Source organism: Olea europaea, chromosome 3 (assembly GCF_002742605.1).
Source record: "Olea europaea var. sylvestris chromosome 3, O_europaea_v1, whole genome shotgun sequence".
NCBI lineage: Eukaryota > Viridiplantae > Streptophyta > Magnoliopsida > Lamiales > Oleaceae > Olea > Olea europaea.
The window spans coordinates 19,821,237-19,839,302 of NC_036239.1; the positions used below are offsets into that span (position 1 = coordinate 19,821,237).

The window sequence follows — 18,066 nt, forward strand, 5'->3', positions numbered from 1 at the left end:
TAAGTAAGTAATTGTCTTTTAATGCTTTTGCTGAGCTAACTGGTGAAGTAATACTAAGTTTTGCTTTGTTTTGTAGATTACAAGAAAGCATTTAACAAAGGACACTCAGAGACGAGCTGAGGAGATAAGGGCTTTGTCGAAGAAACAGAGGTCCTGTAAACTCGTTATCTTAACTTCCAATCTCTTCCTAGCAGGTTTAATCCGTGCGAGGGTCTCCGATCCGTCCATGGCTGGAGTATCTATCTCTACTCTAATAAATTCAGGTGAGGGTTGAACTAGTTTTCCTGAAAGTCAATTCCATATAAAAATGCTAAATGTCGTGTCAACTTGTGTTTTTCAGCTCAAGATCCAGAAATGCTAGGTTATAAGGCCGCCAAGGCAGCCGCTGCGACGAAAGGAAAGAATAGGGAGGCTTCAACTCTGGAGGAAGTTTAGCCTTTGAAGAGGAATCACCCAATGACACCAGCTCTTATCGCGGTTCCGGAGGCTGCATCTTTAGCCCAGATTTACAGAGGTAGAGCTTGGATGGGCTCTTGGGATGCCGACCTGAAATACTCTTGGATTACCTTCGAGCTCCTTCTCCGTCGAGAGAGACGGCAGTCGCGCTCCCTCAACCTCCACGTGATTTTGCCAACCTCATGACTAGGAGCTGGACTGAAAGAGAACAAAACTTATTAGCTGACATGCCAATTGGAGAGGCCATAATCACCGCCCAACTCTATAGCCATCGATTCATTTTGTACATAAAGGTAGTAGTGGATAAGGTATTTTTCTTGCACTTGTGAACTATAAATGATTTGGCACCTCATATCACGTTATGACTTATCTTCTTGATACTTGACTAGATGAAGGTCGAGCTGCAGGCTAAAGATCAGGTTGTGGCTTTTTACGAGTGTATGGAGGCTGTGCGAGCAAGGTTTGATGTGAAGGAGAGGGAGTACGAGGACCAAATTTATAAAATGGGTATGGAATTGGAAGCGAAGTCAACTTCAGAGTAACGCCTGATGGATGATAATGAGGTTCTGAAGGCATGGGAGAGAAGGCCTACCAGAGGGCTGAAGCTGAAAAGAAAAGAGTTGAAAATGAGCAAGCTCGGGTAGATGAGGAGCGTGCTCGAGCTACCGAAGTAGTGATGAAGGCTGAAGAAGCCTCCAGGAGGGCAGAAGAGGTTGAGGTTAAAGTTATTAAGGCAATGGATTTGTGGCGCGAGTCTCCTGAGTTTGATGCCCCAGGACGCCTACTTAGTGGCCTTGGAAGAGCTTGTAAAACATATCCATAGAGAGAGGTCAAAATTCGATGTTGCCTTCCTGGAAGAGTCCCTAGAGGAGTAGAGTTGCAGAGGCTATCGAAGGCAGCAGGGGATCTCTATTGTTGATGAGGACGTGGAAGATAATGCTCCTGTTCCTTCGGACCCCCTAGCCCCTTAGTTATTCAAATGTCCAACTTTCTAAATTATGTGTACTTGACTTTTGTACTCCGATGTTAATGCTTTTTGAATTGTTTCTTTTGAATAATTCCTGTAATTTGGGTAATTTGTCAATGTGTTGAAATGATTTAGGATTGGCCAGGGATGAACTTGCTTTTTTTTATTTTGGGTATAGATCTGTGATTGGTTTGTTAGGGTATGTGTGATCGTGACCATTGAAGGGGTAATTTTCCCAAGTATCATAGTAGCACGTGCGACCATACAATGGCCTATGCACAGAGCAAAGTTTTGAAGAATTATTTAGGGAAAATTTTGTCTAAGTTTTGCAGTATACACGAACTTAGATCGGTCTGCGCAGGAGCAGGGCTTGGAAGAATTCCTTAGGGGGGATTTTGTCTAAGTTTCGCAGTACATACGAACTTAGCTCGACTAGCGCAAGAGCAGGGCTTGGAAGAATTTTCTGGGGAAAATTTTGTCTAAGTTTCGCAGTACACACGAACTTAGCTCAGCCTGCGTAGGAGCAGGGCTTGGAAAAATTCCCTAGGAGGAATTTCACCATTAATTCTATTTTGCACAAGATATTCAAAATAGCAAGCCTCTTTTATCGACATAGTAAATGTTAAGAAGGGGCTTACACGTTACAAAAGATTTTCTTTGCTCATTGATAGTACTGTCTAAGATGCTCGATGTTCTAGGGATGGGGTAGAGACCTTCATCCTAGGTCTTCGAGTTCGTATGTTCCATTTGGTAGTATCATTGTTACCATGTAGGGTCCTTCCCAGTTGTGATCTAATGATCCAGACCTGACTTCCCTCATGGCGAAGAATATTCTTCGTAGGACTAGGGATCCTACTTTGAACTCCCGTTTTCACACCCTTTTATGGTAGTACGTAGCATTTCGCTGTTTGTAGACTGCGTTTCTGAGTTTGGCGTCATTTCTTTTTTCCTCCACTAGATCTAACTCTTCCCGAAGGGCCATTTGATTATCCTTCTCACCATATACAGTTGTGCGGAACAATGGAATGCCAATCTCTACGAAAATTACAGTGTTTTCACCGAAGGCCAGCGAGAACGAGGTTTCACTAGTGTTGGCCCTCGTGGTGGTGGGGTATGACCATAGCACACTGTGAGGTTCTTCAATCCATCCCCCTTTGAGCCCATCAAGTTTTGCCTTCAACGTGTACTTGATAATCTTGTTGATGGCCTCAACTGGCCATTGGCTTGCGAGTGGAGAAGTGTGGAGAAGTGTTTCCTAATACCAAACTCCTCACAAAAATTTGCAAGAGGGGGCATTGTCAAACTGTGTCCCATTGTCAGTAACGATAGAGTGAGGGATTTCGAATTGGCATATGATGGACTTTCACATGAATTCAGTTTTTTTGTTCGGTGATTTTGGCAAGTGGTTCTGCATCATCCCACTTGGTGAAATAATCCACTGCAACGATGGCAAATTTTATGCCTCCTCTCCCCATAGGCATAGATCCAATTAGGTCGATTCTCCATTTTGTAAAGGGTCGAAGGCGACCACTAGATTCAACTTGCATGACGGTATTCTAATGATAGGAGTGAGGCGCTGGCATTTGTCACTTTTTTTTACAAATTCGAGGGTGTCTCACCTTATTGTGGGCCAAAAGTATCCATGGCATACGATTTTGTGGGCCAAAAATTGTCCACCGGAGTGGTTTTCGCACATTCCTTCACGTACGTCTCGCAAGGCGTACTGTGTTTCTTCTTCATTCAAACACCTCATCAGAGGGGTAGAGTACCACCTTTTGTAGAGGACATCATCAATCAGGGTGTACCAGGTCTACCTAGTTCGGAGCCTTCTTGCTTCGGTCGGATCTTCGACCATTCTCCTATCTTAAGGTGTAAGATGATTTCATCTAACCAAGTCAGTTTGTGGTCTATCATCTTGAGGGTCACTTTCACTAGTTCGATGGGGGGTTGCGATATTCTTCCAATTGTGATGCTATCAAATCCTTCAATTCCTTCGCTAATGGCCAGATGAGCCAAAGCATCAGCGTGGCTGTTCTGGGATCAGGGGATTTGTTTGATTTGAATAGTTTTAAAATTTTTGAGCTCCCTCCTGACAACTTGGAGGTAAACGTCCATCATTTCATCCTTAGCCTGGTACATTCCATTGATCTAGTTGGCCACTAGTTAGGAGTCACTGTGCAAGATCAAGCTAGGGATCCCCAACCTTATTGCCATCCTTATCCTAGCAATAAAGACTTTGTATTCAGCTTCGTTAAGGTAGGGCTTCACAAAATAGGCGTCGATCCGAGCTAATTAAGACAACTTCTGGCCCCGATCTATTTTCGACTAACGAACTGTCTACAAAAAGTTCCTAAGGGGCCTTTTGTAATGGTTTCTCTCTTAGTTTATTGCTGAATTTCGCAATGAAGTCAGCGAGAGCTTGACCTTTAATGGAGGTGTGGGGTCTGTATCTTATGTCGAATTATTGGAGCTTTACTGTCCATTTGACCATTCTTCCGAATGTGTTTACTTTTGTAAGGTCTGCCTTAATGGAGAGTTGGTAAGGACCTCTACAGAGTGCTCTAAGAAGTATGGCCTTAGTTTTCGACCTGCTATAACCAACACATATGCTAGCTTTTCCAATGGAGAGTAACAGATCTTGGCATCATGGAGTGCCTTGCTTGTGTAGTAGGCAGGGTACTGTGTTCCATCTTTCTCTCGAATTAGGACGACACTGATGGCGTGTTCTGTAACGACTAAATATAGCTTCAAGATGTCACCTACCTTCGGCTTTGAGAGCACAGAGGGTTGAGCTCGCTGTTTCTTCAGCTCATTGAAGGCATCCTGGCATTCCAAAGTCCATTCAAACTTCTTTCCTCCCCGTAATATATCGAAGAAAGGTTTGCACCAATTTGTAGACTTCGACATGAATCGACCGAGGGCAGCGATTCTTCCTGTTAAGCTTTGCACTTTCCTTGGTCTAACTGGGGCTTTCATGTGGATGATGGTTTGTATCTTTTTCGGATTCGCCTCGATTCCTTGGTTGTTCACCATGTAGCTCAGGAATTTCCCCAAGCTAACGCCAAAGACACATTTCTTTGGATTTAGCTTTATCCCATACTTCCTTAGGATATCGTACATTTCTAATAGATGCTGATAATGTTTCCAAGTGCGTGTGCTCTTGACTAACATATTGTTAACATAAACCTCCATGGTTTTCCCAATTTGCTAGGTGAACATAGAGTTGACTAGGCACTAGTAGGTGGCTCCATCATTTTTTAAACTGGACGGCGTTACCTTATAGCAGTAAAGACCTCAGTCGGTGACAAACGAGGTGTATTCTTGGTCTAGTTCATACATCGGTATCTAATTGTACCCGGAGTACGTCCATAAAGCTGAGTGGTTTGTGTCTAGCAGTGGCATCTACCATTTGATCTGTCCTCAGGAGAGGGAAGCTATCTTTTGGTCATACTTTGTTGACGTCGTTGAAATCTATGCACACCCTCCAATCTCCATTATTTTTCTGTACAAGGACTGGATTTGTGATCCACTAGAGATATTTTGCCTCTAGTATAAAACCATTGCGTAGTACCTTTTGTACATTCGTGTTAAACTGCTTCTTATTTTTTTGGGTTAAAAGGGCGACATTTTGTTGCCTTGGTCGAACTGCAGGATCGACATGCAGCCTGTGGCAAGCAACTTTGGGATCAATACCTTTCATATCTTCATGACTCTAGGCAAAAACGTCGAGGTTCCGCCTGAGAAATTCTAATATTTCACCTCAGATCAGAAGCTGCAGCTCACGCCATATCCTGAGTTCCTTAGTCAAGTCGTCGTTACAAACTTGTATTTTCTCCACAAGTTTTCCTCCTTCGATCTTTGTGCGTGGATCCAGCGAGCCGAGTTTGGGTTTCGATGTGTGAGCCATATACACTCCTGGGAGAGTGCATTGATGACCGGGTTAGGCTTTCAATTGACGTCCTTTAGCGAGTTCCCTATTTCTCTTGATTTCACCTACACCATAAAGTGTGTGAAATTTGATTGAATAGTGGTATAGGGATACTATGGCTCTTAGATTAAATATCAACGGTTGCCCCATGACGGCGTCATACAGTGATGGGATATCGAATACCACAAATTCGGTGTTCAATTTGGTTTGCGGAGGTGCCATTCCGACCTCAAAGGTGAGCTTAATTGACCCCTTAGCTGTAGTTAAGGCTTTACTTAGTTCGAGGACCATATTAGAATATGGTCGTAGGAAGCTAGCATGTATGCCCATCTACTCGAGGGTGTTGGTGAAGAGAATGTTGATGGCACTTACGGTTTCAACTATGACTTTTGGGATGATCACCCCGTCACAGGCACTAAGATTATTAGGACCCTAGGATAAGGGTGTGGCTCGGCCTCCTTTTTGTTGAAGGACAATTGATCATCCTTGTGTTTCTTGAGGTGTATCTTTGTGATGCTGATCTTAGAAAGATTGGTGACAATATGCCTCTTTAGCCTAGCTTCCCTAGCTCGTACATCTTGTCTATTGTTTAGCATGTTGACCTGAGGCTTGGGTAAGTCGACGTTGCATGCCCTAGCCTTAGCTTGATCTTCTCGCATGGTTCCAGTTTCATAGGGAGTGGGAAACTTCATGCTTTATTGATAGATTGACGTGGAAACCTTGAGCTCATGTAATATGGGTCGCCCTAATATGGCATTGTAATTGGAAGGCAAGTTGACTACCACAAAGTCAGCCAGAATCCTCATTTGGAGAGGGGCTTCGCTCAGCACTACAATGAGGACAATCTGACCTCGGGCCTCGATGGGATCTCCGGAGAACCCTTGCAGTCTTCTAGGATATGGCTGGAGATAATGCTCCAATATCTCTAATTGCTTCAAAGTCGGAGAGTAGAGTATATCAACCGAGCTTCGGTTGTCCACCAATGTCCTATGCACCTTTAGCCTGACCACTAGCATTACTCTGGTCCTGGAGGATCCATTGGAAATCCCCTTTCGTGAACAAGAACCATTCAGGGTCTGTACCAATTTGTGGGGTTTGCCCCTCGTAGTTTGGTATGATTCGAGTGTCTCAGGCTTATCTACGCCTTGCCATCCTGGATCCTTCAATAAATTGATTTCCTCCAACCATCATTATGATCTAGGCTCGTGGGGATAGATTACGATCAGAAACGGTATGCTGAACTTGCAAAACGGATCCTTGCTACGGAGGCAGCTCTGGCCAAGGTCGGTCCGCCTCCTTTAGTTTGGCAGCAAACTCTTACAAACACCTCCTATGGATCAAGGACTCAACTTCTTCCCTTAGCTCTTGACAGTTGTTCATGTCATATCCTGCCACTCTATGATACCGGTAGTATCGACCTTGGTGGTTACCCACCTACCCGTTCCTCTAGGCTGCCAGTCTGCAGAACGCGTCTTTATCATTAGTTTGCATAAATACTTCTTCTAAGGTGGCTTTCAATGGGTGATACTCCTATAATCTATATGGATGGGTTTTAGGGCAGTCATTTTCTCTCCCATCCTTCATCTTGATTAGAGGTTACTTTCTTTGTGCTTATGTATTTTTCAGCTCGATTCAGGAACTCGTGATAAGTTCTTAGTCCGTCCTCATGTACCGACCACCAAAATCTCGTTCTCTACCTTAGTCCAGCGAGTACGGTCATAAGTGCGGCATCGTCGGATAATTTATCCACTTCCATGGACTGTTTGTTGAATCTGCTTAGATAGCTTTTGAGGGATTCGCTTTTTCCCTATTTAATGCTCAACAATCGCTCTTTGGGCGTGGTCTGGCCTTTGAGCCCATGAACTGGGCTAGGAACGCCGTGGCTAGGTCACTCCAGTTCTTTACTGACCTCTGATATAGTCTTCTGAACCATCTTTGGGCTTTATTTCTTCGTGTTAGGGGGAAAACTCGGCACATGATGGCATCACTCACCTCTTGTAGCTCCATCCACGAAGTGGACTTGTTTAGGTGGCTAAGGGGATCTCCTTCTCCTTCATATACAGTCATCTAGGGAATTTTTAATTTTTCGACAGCGGTTTGGCAAAAAATCTTTAGTAAAGGAGGAATGTCGCTTGGTGGAGTAGTCTTCGGTTCCACCTTTGTTTTTGGCCTCAAGGTTCGTGATGCACCTTTTCAGAGCGCTTATTTCGGTTCTACCTGTTCCAATGGGTGCTTTAGTTCGGGTTCAGCATGCTCTCGCATAGGGGTTAGTAAATGCCGAGTATCCAACCAATCTAACAAGCTGCCAGCGCTTCTGGCGGCTGGTGCTATTGTGGGGACCTGACTTCTGGCTTCATCGATTAGGCCTTTAGAGGATTTTCCTCTAGAAAAGTGGAAGCCCTCCTGGTGGGAGGCCGTCTGGCCTTTGTCTTTGGTAGGGATTCCACCTTAGTGTCTGGTGGAGACAATTGAGCGTAATTTTGTTCTAATCGACCAACTACATTTGTCAGCTTTTCTAGGGCATCCTTCATAGCAGTCATTTGCTAGTCTCTCATTCTATTTTGATCTTGCCGTCTTGGGAAACTATGCGGGGTATCAGTCTCATGGGGGCGGGTATGAGACTAATTTTAGGAAGTAGAGCTATGACTCATGGCTTTCGTTTAGACCGTTGTTTTGTGGGGAAAATGGGGCTATTTTTCACAATAGGGGCCTTCCTTTTAGCGCCAAACTGTTGGCGTAAAAAATCGTGAAGACTAATTTTAAAAATTTTAAAGCCAACTTCAGAAAAAAGGACCATTCGTATTCATTTAGAGAGATCAATTTGTACACTTTTTCTCTCATATTTTCCCTTTTTTGAAGGGGGAATCATTTCCCACTATTTATAAGGGATTGGCCGAAATTATATCATTTCAATCAAGTCGGCCACTTGTGCCGAGCTTAGGCTACATGTCATCAATCTCTCCCTTAATTGGTTAATGAGGTCGGCAGCCAACACATCATTGTTTACTTTAGATAATGATAGACTGCAAAGGACATGGTAGCCAAGGCGGTTGATTTGTGGGTATATGCAGTGTTGACGTCATCTTCAACAAGTGTACGTGATTGAAGGGATGATGTGATTGGATATAAGGAATCTGTAATCATTATGTCTTTTGAGGTTACGGCGACAATATGCCGAGCTGAGCTTTTATGATCGAGCTCACACACGTATGAGGTGGGCCTTGCAATCAATAGAGTAAGATCGGAGTTCGGTTATGAACAAAGGGAAAAAAGAAGGAAATGGCTGATTGGTTTGAGTATGTTCATTATAGAGAATATTGTGGAAAACTTAGCCCCAGTTTGGCCACCATTATTCCTCATTAAATTATAATTCATTTCTCTCTCTCTCTCTCCTTATCAACAAAACATTTTCAATAAAATATATTATATGTAAATTCAAAAGCTTTTCCTTTTTTTTTAACCATATATTCCTTAAAAAATTACTATTACTCTCGTTATAATGTGAAATAATGTGGGCCAAACAAGCACTGAGTTAAGTCATCAATTAAATCCATAGTAAGTTTTAAGTTTGAATCATATGTAATTGGGCAACTTTTGCTTTGGTTCATGGCGGATCTAGCTTTAATTGGGGTAGATATTCAAGAATTTATTGGTCGTGCAATTGCTATCTAGGTTTTGAGTTGTGGGACAATACCGCTTTGAGCTGGGGTGTTGATTACGACTTTTTATAGCATATTAATTGTGGGAAGAAAATGGAAAATTTGTAGGAAGACGAGAATACCCTTTCATTTGGATAGGAGTAGTGTTCACGCGTTCATTTAACGAAGCATTTGGATGAAAATGGATGAAAAAATACGTTTTCCAGTAAAAGTGGAATTAAGGGTAAAATGACAAATATTAAAGTATATGAGCATTTTGCACAATAAAAATGAAAGGTTGAGACATTTTGTGCTAATTACCATTTATATTAAGCTCATATTTAATTCTCATTCTTTGAAAAAAAATCATTCTTAAATAGTGTTTTGACATCATTTTAATCTCACATTTTTCAATAAAATAATATTACACACAAATTCAATTTTTTTCTTATTTTTAAATTACACATTTTTCATCAATATACTATTAAAAAATTCATTTTTATCAAAAGAATGAAGCTCAAACAAGGGCTAAACCTTTGTTCAATAGATTTTGATCAAAATTGAAGAAATGTATTGTTAAAAAATTGTAGGACCCATAAGACATGTGGTTAAAATTAATTATTGACTTTAACTTAAAATTAGTACAATACGAGACTAAGTACTTGTTTGGGATAGTTTAAATAGTTGTTAAAACGTCGAGGTTAAAATTCATAATAAATTTTAATCACATATTTTATGAGACTCATAATTTTTATTAATTTTTTCCATAAATTTCACGAACTTATGAATCTGTTAAAATTTTATCAAAAGTTTAGTCAAACAAACCTAAGCCCCTACTTGATTGCCATTAAATTAAAATTCTTTTTTTACACACTCATTTTCAACTACACATTCATACAATAAAATCTTCTACATGTGAACTCAAATTTTTTTTTGCCACTTTTCTAACAATACATTCTCCGAAAATTAATTATTCAAACCATTATTTTTGGTAAGGGTAATTGACACAAAACGTTCATGCCTTTCAAGTTTATTTTGGAAAACGTTCATACATTACATTTTTTGACATTTTTGCCCTTACTTTCCACATTTCTTTGAGCTGAACGTCATTTTCACCATTTTTAACGTAAGATGACCAAAATACCTTCCCATTTAAATAAAACAAAAAAATAAAAAATAAAAAATAAATTACAATCTTACTCCTAAATGTTTTAAAAAGTGTAAGTAAATCCTAATAATTATTAAAATGTCTAATAGTACAAAACATCCCTATGTTTGGACTATAGTGCGCATAACGTCCCTACGTTTCAATTTGTGAAAATGACGTTTTCCACAATGAAACATAGAAATAAGGATGAAAACGCTAAAAAATTGAAATGTAGGGATGTTTTCAACAAGAAGTGTCAAACGTGTGGATATTTTTTTGCTATTAGGCCATATTAAAATATTAAAAATAACAAAAAAAACTCTCTCTCTTCTTCTTCAAATGGGACTGCTACATTAGAAGTGATAAAACTCCGACCAACCATCGCCCAAACCGTCGAAACTTCATACCGTCAAACCATCTGTTCATATTTTAATACCATGAAGAGAGGCGCCCTAGTGAGTATAGTCGATTGGTATGTTGGAAATGACATGATCTTTCGAGAACAGGTGATGCCGTCAGTATTTTGCATTCGCGAGTTGAGTATTTTGGCTTGAAATTCTGAACAACTCTATTGGCATGAAGGTTTCAAGGTTAGATGTTGGGTGGTATGTGTAGAAATAAGTGAGGGCTTTTCAGTGGTGTGGTGGTCCAACAGTTTGGATGGTGGTTTGTTGGAATTTTTTTGACTTCTAAGGTGGTTGACCCCATTTGGAGAAGAAGAGAAGAGAGAGAGAGAGAGAGAGAGAGAGAGCCTCTTTTGTTATTTTTAATATTTTAATAAGGTCTCATAGCTAAAAAATCTCTACATTTGATATTTCTTACGGAAAACGTCCTTACATTTCATTTTTTTTTTTTTGCATTTTCATACCTATTTTTACATTTCATCGCGAAAAACGTTATTTTTTACCAATTTGAAATGTAGGGACCTTTTGCACACTATAGGCCAAAAATATATGGACATTTTGTACTATTAGACATTTTATAATTGTTTGGACTCACTTGCACTTTGTAAAAACATTTAAAAGATTGTAACTTATTTTTTATTTTTCTTTTTTTTTGGCTTTATTTAAATGAGAGAGTATTTTGGCCATTTTACTTTAAAAAATGGTGAAATGGATGTTTAGAGCAAAGAAATGTGGAAGGTAAGGGCAAAAATGTCAAAAAAATGAAAGATATGGATGTTTTTCACAATAAACTTAGAAGATAAGGATATTTTGTACCAATTACCATTTTTGATAAATTATGGCCCTAAAACATGGTCTAAATCAAATTAAAAGTACAATGATGATTTATTCAAAATTTTGTAGTTTGCTTAAGCAAATAAAGCTTTGAGCTTTCAAATGATTAAAGTCAAATATTTGAATTCAGGTTAGAATGTTCAATGCTTTCCTCATTGAAATTATAGAAGGTGTTTGGTGAGAATTAAAATTAATTTTTTAGTAGATTGTGATCGAAGTTTTTGAAATGTGTTGTAGAAAAGTTTTGAAATTCATGAAAGATGTGGTTAATATTAATTGTTTGACTTTGACTTTGACTTTGATTTAGGTTAAAATCAGATTTTAATTTGTACCAAACGGGCTCATAATATATTTCTATCTCATTTTCAATCACATATTTTTTAATAAAATAATATTTTAAGTAAATTGAAAATTTTTCTTTTTTTTTTTCAAACATTAATTCTCAAAAAAACACGATTACAAACATTATACATTTATAATGACAAATAATGGGGCAAATTGTGCTTAAAAATATCAAAATTCTCTCTCACATTTGGTCGATACTAGAAGAATAATCGCGTACCCCACCTCCAAATACTAATGGACGAAGCTAAGGTAACAAAAAAAAATGACAAAGGGCTTGACCGAATACACACATATACAGGAAGTTGGCCTTTTTTTATTCAAATAGACTCCTGATATTGTGAGATGATGTCACCCATCAATCAAACGTTTTTGGGGACTTCGACAAAATTCAATACTAAAATTCAAGAACAAAGCTGCAGAACTCGATATTAAATCCCGGGGCTGAGGTGGCTGATTTTGAATGTGGGAGCCCCATGAATTAAAATAAAGATCAAGGGCCGAGGTGGCAGATTTTGAATGAGGCGTTTCCGAACAATTTTGCGCCGCCCGATCGGACATTGAGAAGTTGCAGGGACTACGTTGCAGCGTGCGTCTTATGCCTAGGCCAATTGACCGACACGCCGCGCGATTTTGTCCCCACGCATGCCCTCCTTCCTGCATCGTTGTGCCTCACGACGATCTCGATTCGGGACAATTTTGCACCAATCGATCGAACATTGGGAAGTTGCCAGCACTACGTTGCAACGAGCGTCTTATGCCTAGGCCAATCGATCGACACGCCGCGCGGTTTCTTGCCCCCGTACATGCCCTCCGTCTGGATTATTCCTTCCACTCTCGTCGGGTCTTTACTCCGTCTCTGATTTTGAATGTGCGAGCCCCATGAATTAAAATAAGGATCAAGGGCCGAGGCGGCAGATTTTGAATGAGGTGGGCCCCATGAATTAAAGTCAAGGGTTTTAGCATCTCTCAAAATTCAAACCCCTCCATGAGCTACCGCTCTCGGTTAATGTGAGATGATGCCACCCATTGGTCAAACATTTTTTTCGGCAAAATTCAATACTAAAATTCAAACCCCTCCATAGGCTGCTGTTCTCTATCTTCGCCCCCCAGATTTTAGTCGATCGATTATTTCTTCAAATAAATCCGTTAATTAGTTAATCAATTCCATGGCGGAAGAGCAAGCAGAGGTGTCGAATAATGCATCGGCGGCACTGGGTCACTCGGTGATACCGATTGTGAACAAGCTACAGGATATCTTCGCTCAGCTCGGGAGCCAGTCCACGATCGAGTTGCCACAGGTGGCCGTAGTTGGCAGCCAGAGCAGTGGGAAATCTAGTGTTCTGGAGGCGCTCGTAGGGCGCGATTTCTTGCCTCGGGGAAATGATATCTGCACGCGCCGCCCTCTCGTGCTGCAACTCGTGCAGAGGAAGAGGAAGGCTGACGGAACTGACGAGGAGTGGGGGGAGTTCTTGCATTTACCGGGGAAGAGGTTCTTTGATTTCAATGAAATCAGGAAAGAGATTCAGGTGATTTATTCAATATATTATCTTCTGAAGTAATACCTTATACGAGGATTTTAAATTTTTGTGTTTTTTAAATCGTCAGAGGGGCTTGGAAATTAAAGTAATTACTATGTGCCTAGACATTAGAAAATGAGTTGGGGAATTTAGCATAAGTTTTGATTTTCGGTGAGACTGCCCCGAAAATTTGGTAAATGTATGGCAGGTTGGTTTTCCTTCTCTGTGTAGTCCTTAATCAAAATGTTTGAAGTTTCACATACTTTGTTTGGATAGGATTGTGTAACTTGAAAAAGAGAAGGGCAATCAATTTGTGTGGGAGTGTTTGGAAGGGTGGGTATTAGCATTCAAAAGAAGAAGTTGGCTATGACCTTTGAATTTGAGCTAGACCTCAATGAGGCCAAGGTAATTTTTTCAGAAGAACTCCGCATCTTTTGTGTGATTAAAACAAAATACATGTACTTAAGGATGTGCAATCGTCAGAGTATTTCTAGCCTTTTCAGTCGGGACGGATTAAAGATTTGATCTTTTATGATCCTGCTATTGGGTGGCCGTCTAGCCATGTGCTGTGTGGTGGATTTATTCGTGGAAAATATTGTTTTAATGGAGGAGCTTCAGCTGATTTTAGTCAATGATAGACAATTTGTGCATTCCTTCTTCACATGAATGGCTGTAATGTTGGGTTGGGCTACGATGCCAGTTGGGGGAATGGATAACCTGTCGTCTAGGTTCTTAAAGACATATGCAAACAGTGGTGTCATTGTTTATTTCTCTTCCCTACTCACCTGGACTTTAAAGGAGAAGTGTGGGTTTAGAGTTTAGAGAATATAAGGACTTCCAAGTCTCTTGACAATTGGGAATCACTTGGAGGGGTGTGAGAGAGTGCATTTGTGTTTATTCGTTTTCTTTTTTACCTCAAACAACAGATTCAAACTGCTGTCTTAAACCCAAAGCAGTTAAACGTTTTAAGTCTTTGTGATTTTAAATGCCAAATAGGATCCATCAGCTTGATGTACTGACCTAGTAAATATTCTTGTTCACATGCATGTTTAGTATTTTAAGTACTGTAATTGATTTAGTTTGCTTTTTTCCTAAATATATATATGAGGAAACTCTTATTCTTGTTGGATATGTGCAGCCTAACTATACTACACCTTTTTTCCCTCGACTGCAGTTCAGTGGTGGCAGGGTCGATAGGCCGGCCCCCTGGTTCAGGGGCTCTCCAAGGCACAATTTTTGTGATATAAGAATATTGAGAAGTTTACATGTGTATTAAGTCACGCAAATATTTTCACCTTATAAGGATATTACGGACAAGCTTAATTTCTGGTTGTGTAGAGAGAACACATAGAGGCATGAGATCAGAAAACAATGTAATTGTTCTTCTCCTTTGATATAGGGAAATCCTGTGGTGGTATCGAGTAGTCGTAACTCTCGCATTGAGAGTGAGCGACCCTAATTTTTTTTTCTTGTTTTCATTTTTTATTTCATGTTATTTATTGGTCTTGGTAATACTGATTAATCGATTAATCCATAACACTTCTAACATGCACTTCATGTATACATCATCAATATTTGGTCTGGTGCCTCTTCCTTTCTCTTCCCTGTTAGTTGAAAGTGGAAATATTATCTTGAATGGCAAAGAAACAATCTCTATTTAAGCTGAATGTTAGCTTTTTATTTGAAAAGCCACTTGTATTATGAAATGCTCATCCAGATCAGGACCTTTATCTCACATTGGAAATATGCATTCTAAACCTAATGGAATTTTCTACTTATTTGAAATATCATCTTGGTTGTAATAGTGCTAAATCGTACACTTGTATAGGATTACCCGTTTGATATGCTAATATAATGAGAATGGGTAACCATAGAAGTCGACCAATTTTATATCATTGTTGGCACCAGAGGGAGATCACATTGCAAGTGACAAACTTTGTTGCTTTAGCAGTTAACGCACTCTTTTTTCTTCCTACTTTTAGATTTTGATAATAGGTTCTCTAGTTTCTTATCTACAAATTCATGTAGGCTGAAACTGAAAGAGAAGCAGGAGGAAACAAAGGCGTTACAGACAAGAAAATCCGGCTGAAGATTTTTTCACCAAATGTTCTTGATATTACTCTTGTGGATTTGCCGGGGTTAACTAAAGTTCCTGTGGGTGATCAGCCATCTGACATAGAAGCACGTATTAGAACAATGATAATGTCATATATTAAACATCAAAGTTGCTTGATTTTGGCTGTTACACCAGCGAATTCTGATTTAGCCAACTCAGATGCTCTCCAGATGGCTGGAATGGCTGATCCTGATGGTACGTTCCGCCTTTGCATTAAGAAACTTACCACCGAACACAGTTTCATTCATTTCCAGAATATTATTGCTTTGGATTCTAAAGCTTATGAACCTAAGTTTCTGATTGCAGGTTTTCGAACAATTGGTGTAATTACTAAGGTGCAACGTGTTTACTATGAAGATGTTGTCCGTATAATTGCCTTTTGATGTTCTTATATATCTTACTGGTTTTCTGAACCTGGTTTTTTATGCATCAGCTGGATATTATGGACAGAGGAACCGATGCCCGCAATTTCTTGCTTGGAAAAGTGATTCCTCTCCGACTTGGATATGTAGGTGTTGTGAATCGTAGTCAGGAGGTAATATTTAGTTTCTCTTTGACAGTTTTTGTTTGCTAATAGCCTTGTTTTGTTTCGTTTTGTAGACTTCTGAACAAGTTGGTCATTGTTGTGCTTAAACAGGATGTACTGTTGAATCGGAGCATCAAGGATGCACTTGTAGCTGAGGAGAAGTTCTTTCGTGGTCGTCCAGTATGACCTACTCTTTCGTTATTAGTTGATATCCTTTCCTTCATTATTCATCTCTCTGCTCACAAAAAAATATATTCTGTAGGTTTATAGTGATCTTGCTGATCGTTGTGGGATTCCTCAGTTGGCCAAAAAATTAAACCAGGTACATAGAATGAGATGAATTTTCATGTATACTTTCAAAGTAGACAGCCTTGTTAAGGAAATGCTCTTATTTTGGTTCATGTGGTCTCTGGCAGAACGTATTTCTGCTTAACAATTCTATCTCATATGCAGAGAAAAATGCTTTCTAGTGCATGATACATGAGCAGTCTAAGCAGCTAGTTTTTATACTTTCCCATGTTTGGGCATACTCTTTAAATGGTGTAACATGCCAATAATATGACTATTGGCATATCCATTTTGTCACCTAGCTTGTAGGGGATTGCACATAAACGCTATGAACCTCACTGTAATATAATAGTTGAGTTGTATGCAACATGTTTTAATGATTGTTAAATTTTGTGAAAGGTTTATATTAATCAATATATGACAGTCTTTGTCCTTTTTATTCAGATACTGGTACAGCACATCAAAACGATTCTTCCAGGGTTGAAGTCACGCATCAGTGCTGCTTTGGTTTCTGTTGCAAAGGAGCATGCTAGCTATGGAGAGATCACCGAGTCAAAGGTTTCTTCTCATGTCTTGTTGGATGATTATTGCTTGAATTTATTGCCATACTAAGTGGAAGAACCTTCCATTTTAAATTTATGGAGAGAAGATAATAATTTTGTGCTATAATATTTTTCTCACCGTTCCATTTTCCTTAATAGGATAGATTAGCAATTGCAAAAGAATAACAGTTTATACAATAGGCTTGGACTTTTTGCGTTGAGGTTAACATTTTTTACCACTAGTATCAATCTTACAACTGGGTACCTCTTCTTTTTGTCTGCTTGTGGGAAACAGGCCGGTCAAGGAGCGCTGCTACTGAACATTCTTTCCAAGTATTCTGAAGGTACTTGGCCTCTATTTTCTTTATTCAAAAATAAAAATCATGTTTTCTATTCATGTTTATGTCCTTGGCTCGTCCCATAATCGATCCAAAGTGAACATGCCTTGGATTTTAACACAATAGTAATACAATGTACTGACATCACATTTTATCTTATCTTTCGGCACAAAAACTTAAATGGATTACTATAATAATACCCTTATAATCATAATTTTCCCCCAGTTATGCGTTTCTCTTATTATTCAGAATTCCTTCCGTCGTATTGCAAATAAGGTTATGAATAAGAATATTGCTTGTTGAACTTTAAATACACGTTTATGTGAACTTGTTTATTATAACATAGAACAACGAACAGGAATGTAGTATTTTTGCTCGTCTAACAAAGGATCTGACCATGACCGACTTCCAGCTCTGTTAATTTTAAGCCTTAATTGCATAACATCTCGTCCACAAATAATTATAGTTAATGCTAGCACTTATTGATGGCGCTGCCATTTTGTTTTTGGAAACAGCATTCTCTTCAATGGTAGAAGGAAAAAACGAAGAACTGTCAACATCCGAGCTGTCTGGTGGAGCAAGAATCCATTACATTTTCCAAAACATATTTGTGAAGAGCTTGGAGGTTTGTGGTGTTCATTTGAATGTTATCGACATGGATCGTGATTTCTTAGTTCTTACATTGTGAATTTTGTTGTAAATTGTTTTCCAACTAAAAAATGTGAATTTGATTGAGTATTTAGAATCCAGTCCTTTGTAGGATGTACAAATCATCACTGCCGAAACTATGGAAGTTGTATGGATGGAGAAAGAAAAAGTGAAGATTTTGTGAAACAGGAGGGTAAAAGATTTACTAAGTGAATAAGAAAGAATGAATTTAAACGTTAAATAAAAAACAGCATTTGCTTTCCCGGCCGATGGAGACGCTTTGGAGAATTGTTTGCGAATTACAAATTTTCTGTAAAGGGCATTTAGATTATTCCTTCACAAATCTTCATTATTTTACCCTTGAAATATGTC

At 39.4% G+C, this 18,066-nt stretch overlaps 1 protein-coding gene across 1 annotated transcript; it reads left to right on the forward strand.

Annotated features, from left to right (window-relative positions):
• Positions 1 to 12,696: 12,696 nt before the first annotated feature.
• LOC111389036 (dynamin-related protein 3A-like) lies at positions 12,697 to 17,810 on the forward strand. Its single transcript, XM_023013885.1, has 9 exons — positions 12,697 to 13,245; positions 15,265 to 15,547; positions 15,659 to 15,687; positions 15,786 to 15,887; positions 15,990 to 16,058; positions 16,141 to 16,200; positions 16,611 to 16,724; positions 17,004 to 17,052; positions 17,562 to 17,810. The coding sequence occupies exons 1-9, from the start codon at positions 12,886 to 12,888 to the stop codon at positions 17,732 to 17,734; spliced, it is 1,239 nt and encodes a 412-aa protein (XP_022869653.1). The 5' UTR covers positions 12,697 to 12,885; the 3' UTR covers positions 17,735 to 17,810.
• Positions 17,811 to 18,066: the final 256 nt, after the last annotated feature.

Coding starts and splice junctions, on each gene's coding strand:
- LOC111389036 (XM_023013885.1), top strand. CDS start 12,886: ATGGCGGAAGAGCAAGCAGAGGTGTCGAATAATGCATCGGCGGCACTG. Junction 15,888..15,989: donor TTGTGAATCGTAGTCAGGAG/GTAATATTTAGT, acceptor GTGCTTAAACAG/GATGTACTGTTGAATCGGAG. Junction 17,053..17,561: donor TCTTTCCAAGTATTCTGAAG/GTACTTGGCCTC, acceptor TTTTGGAAACAG/CATTCTCTTCAATGGTAGAA.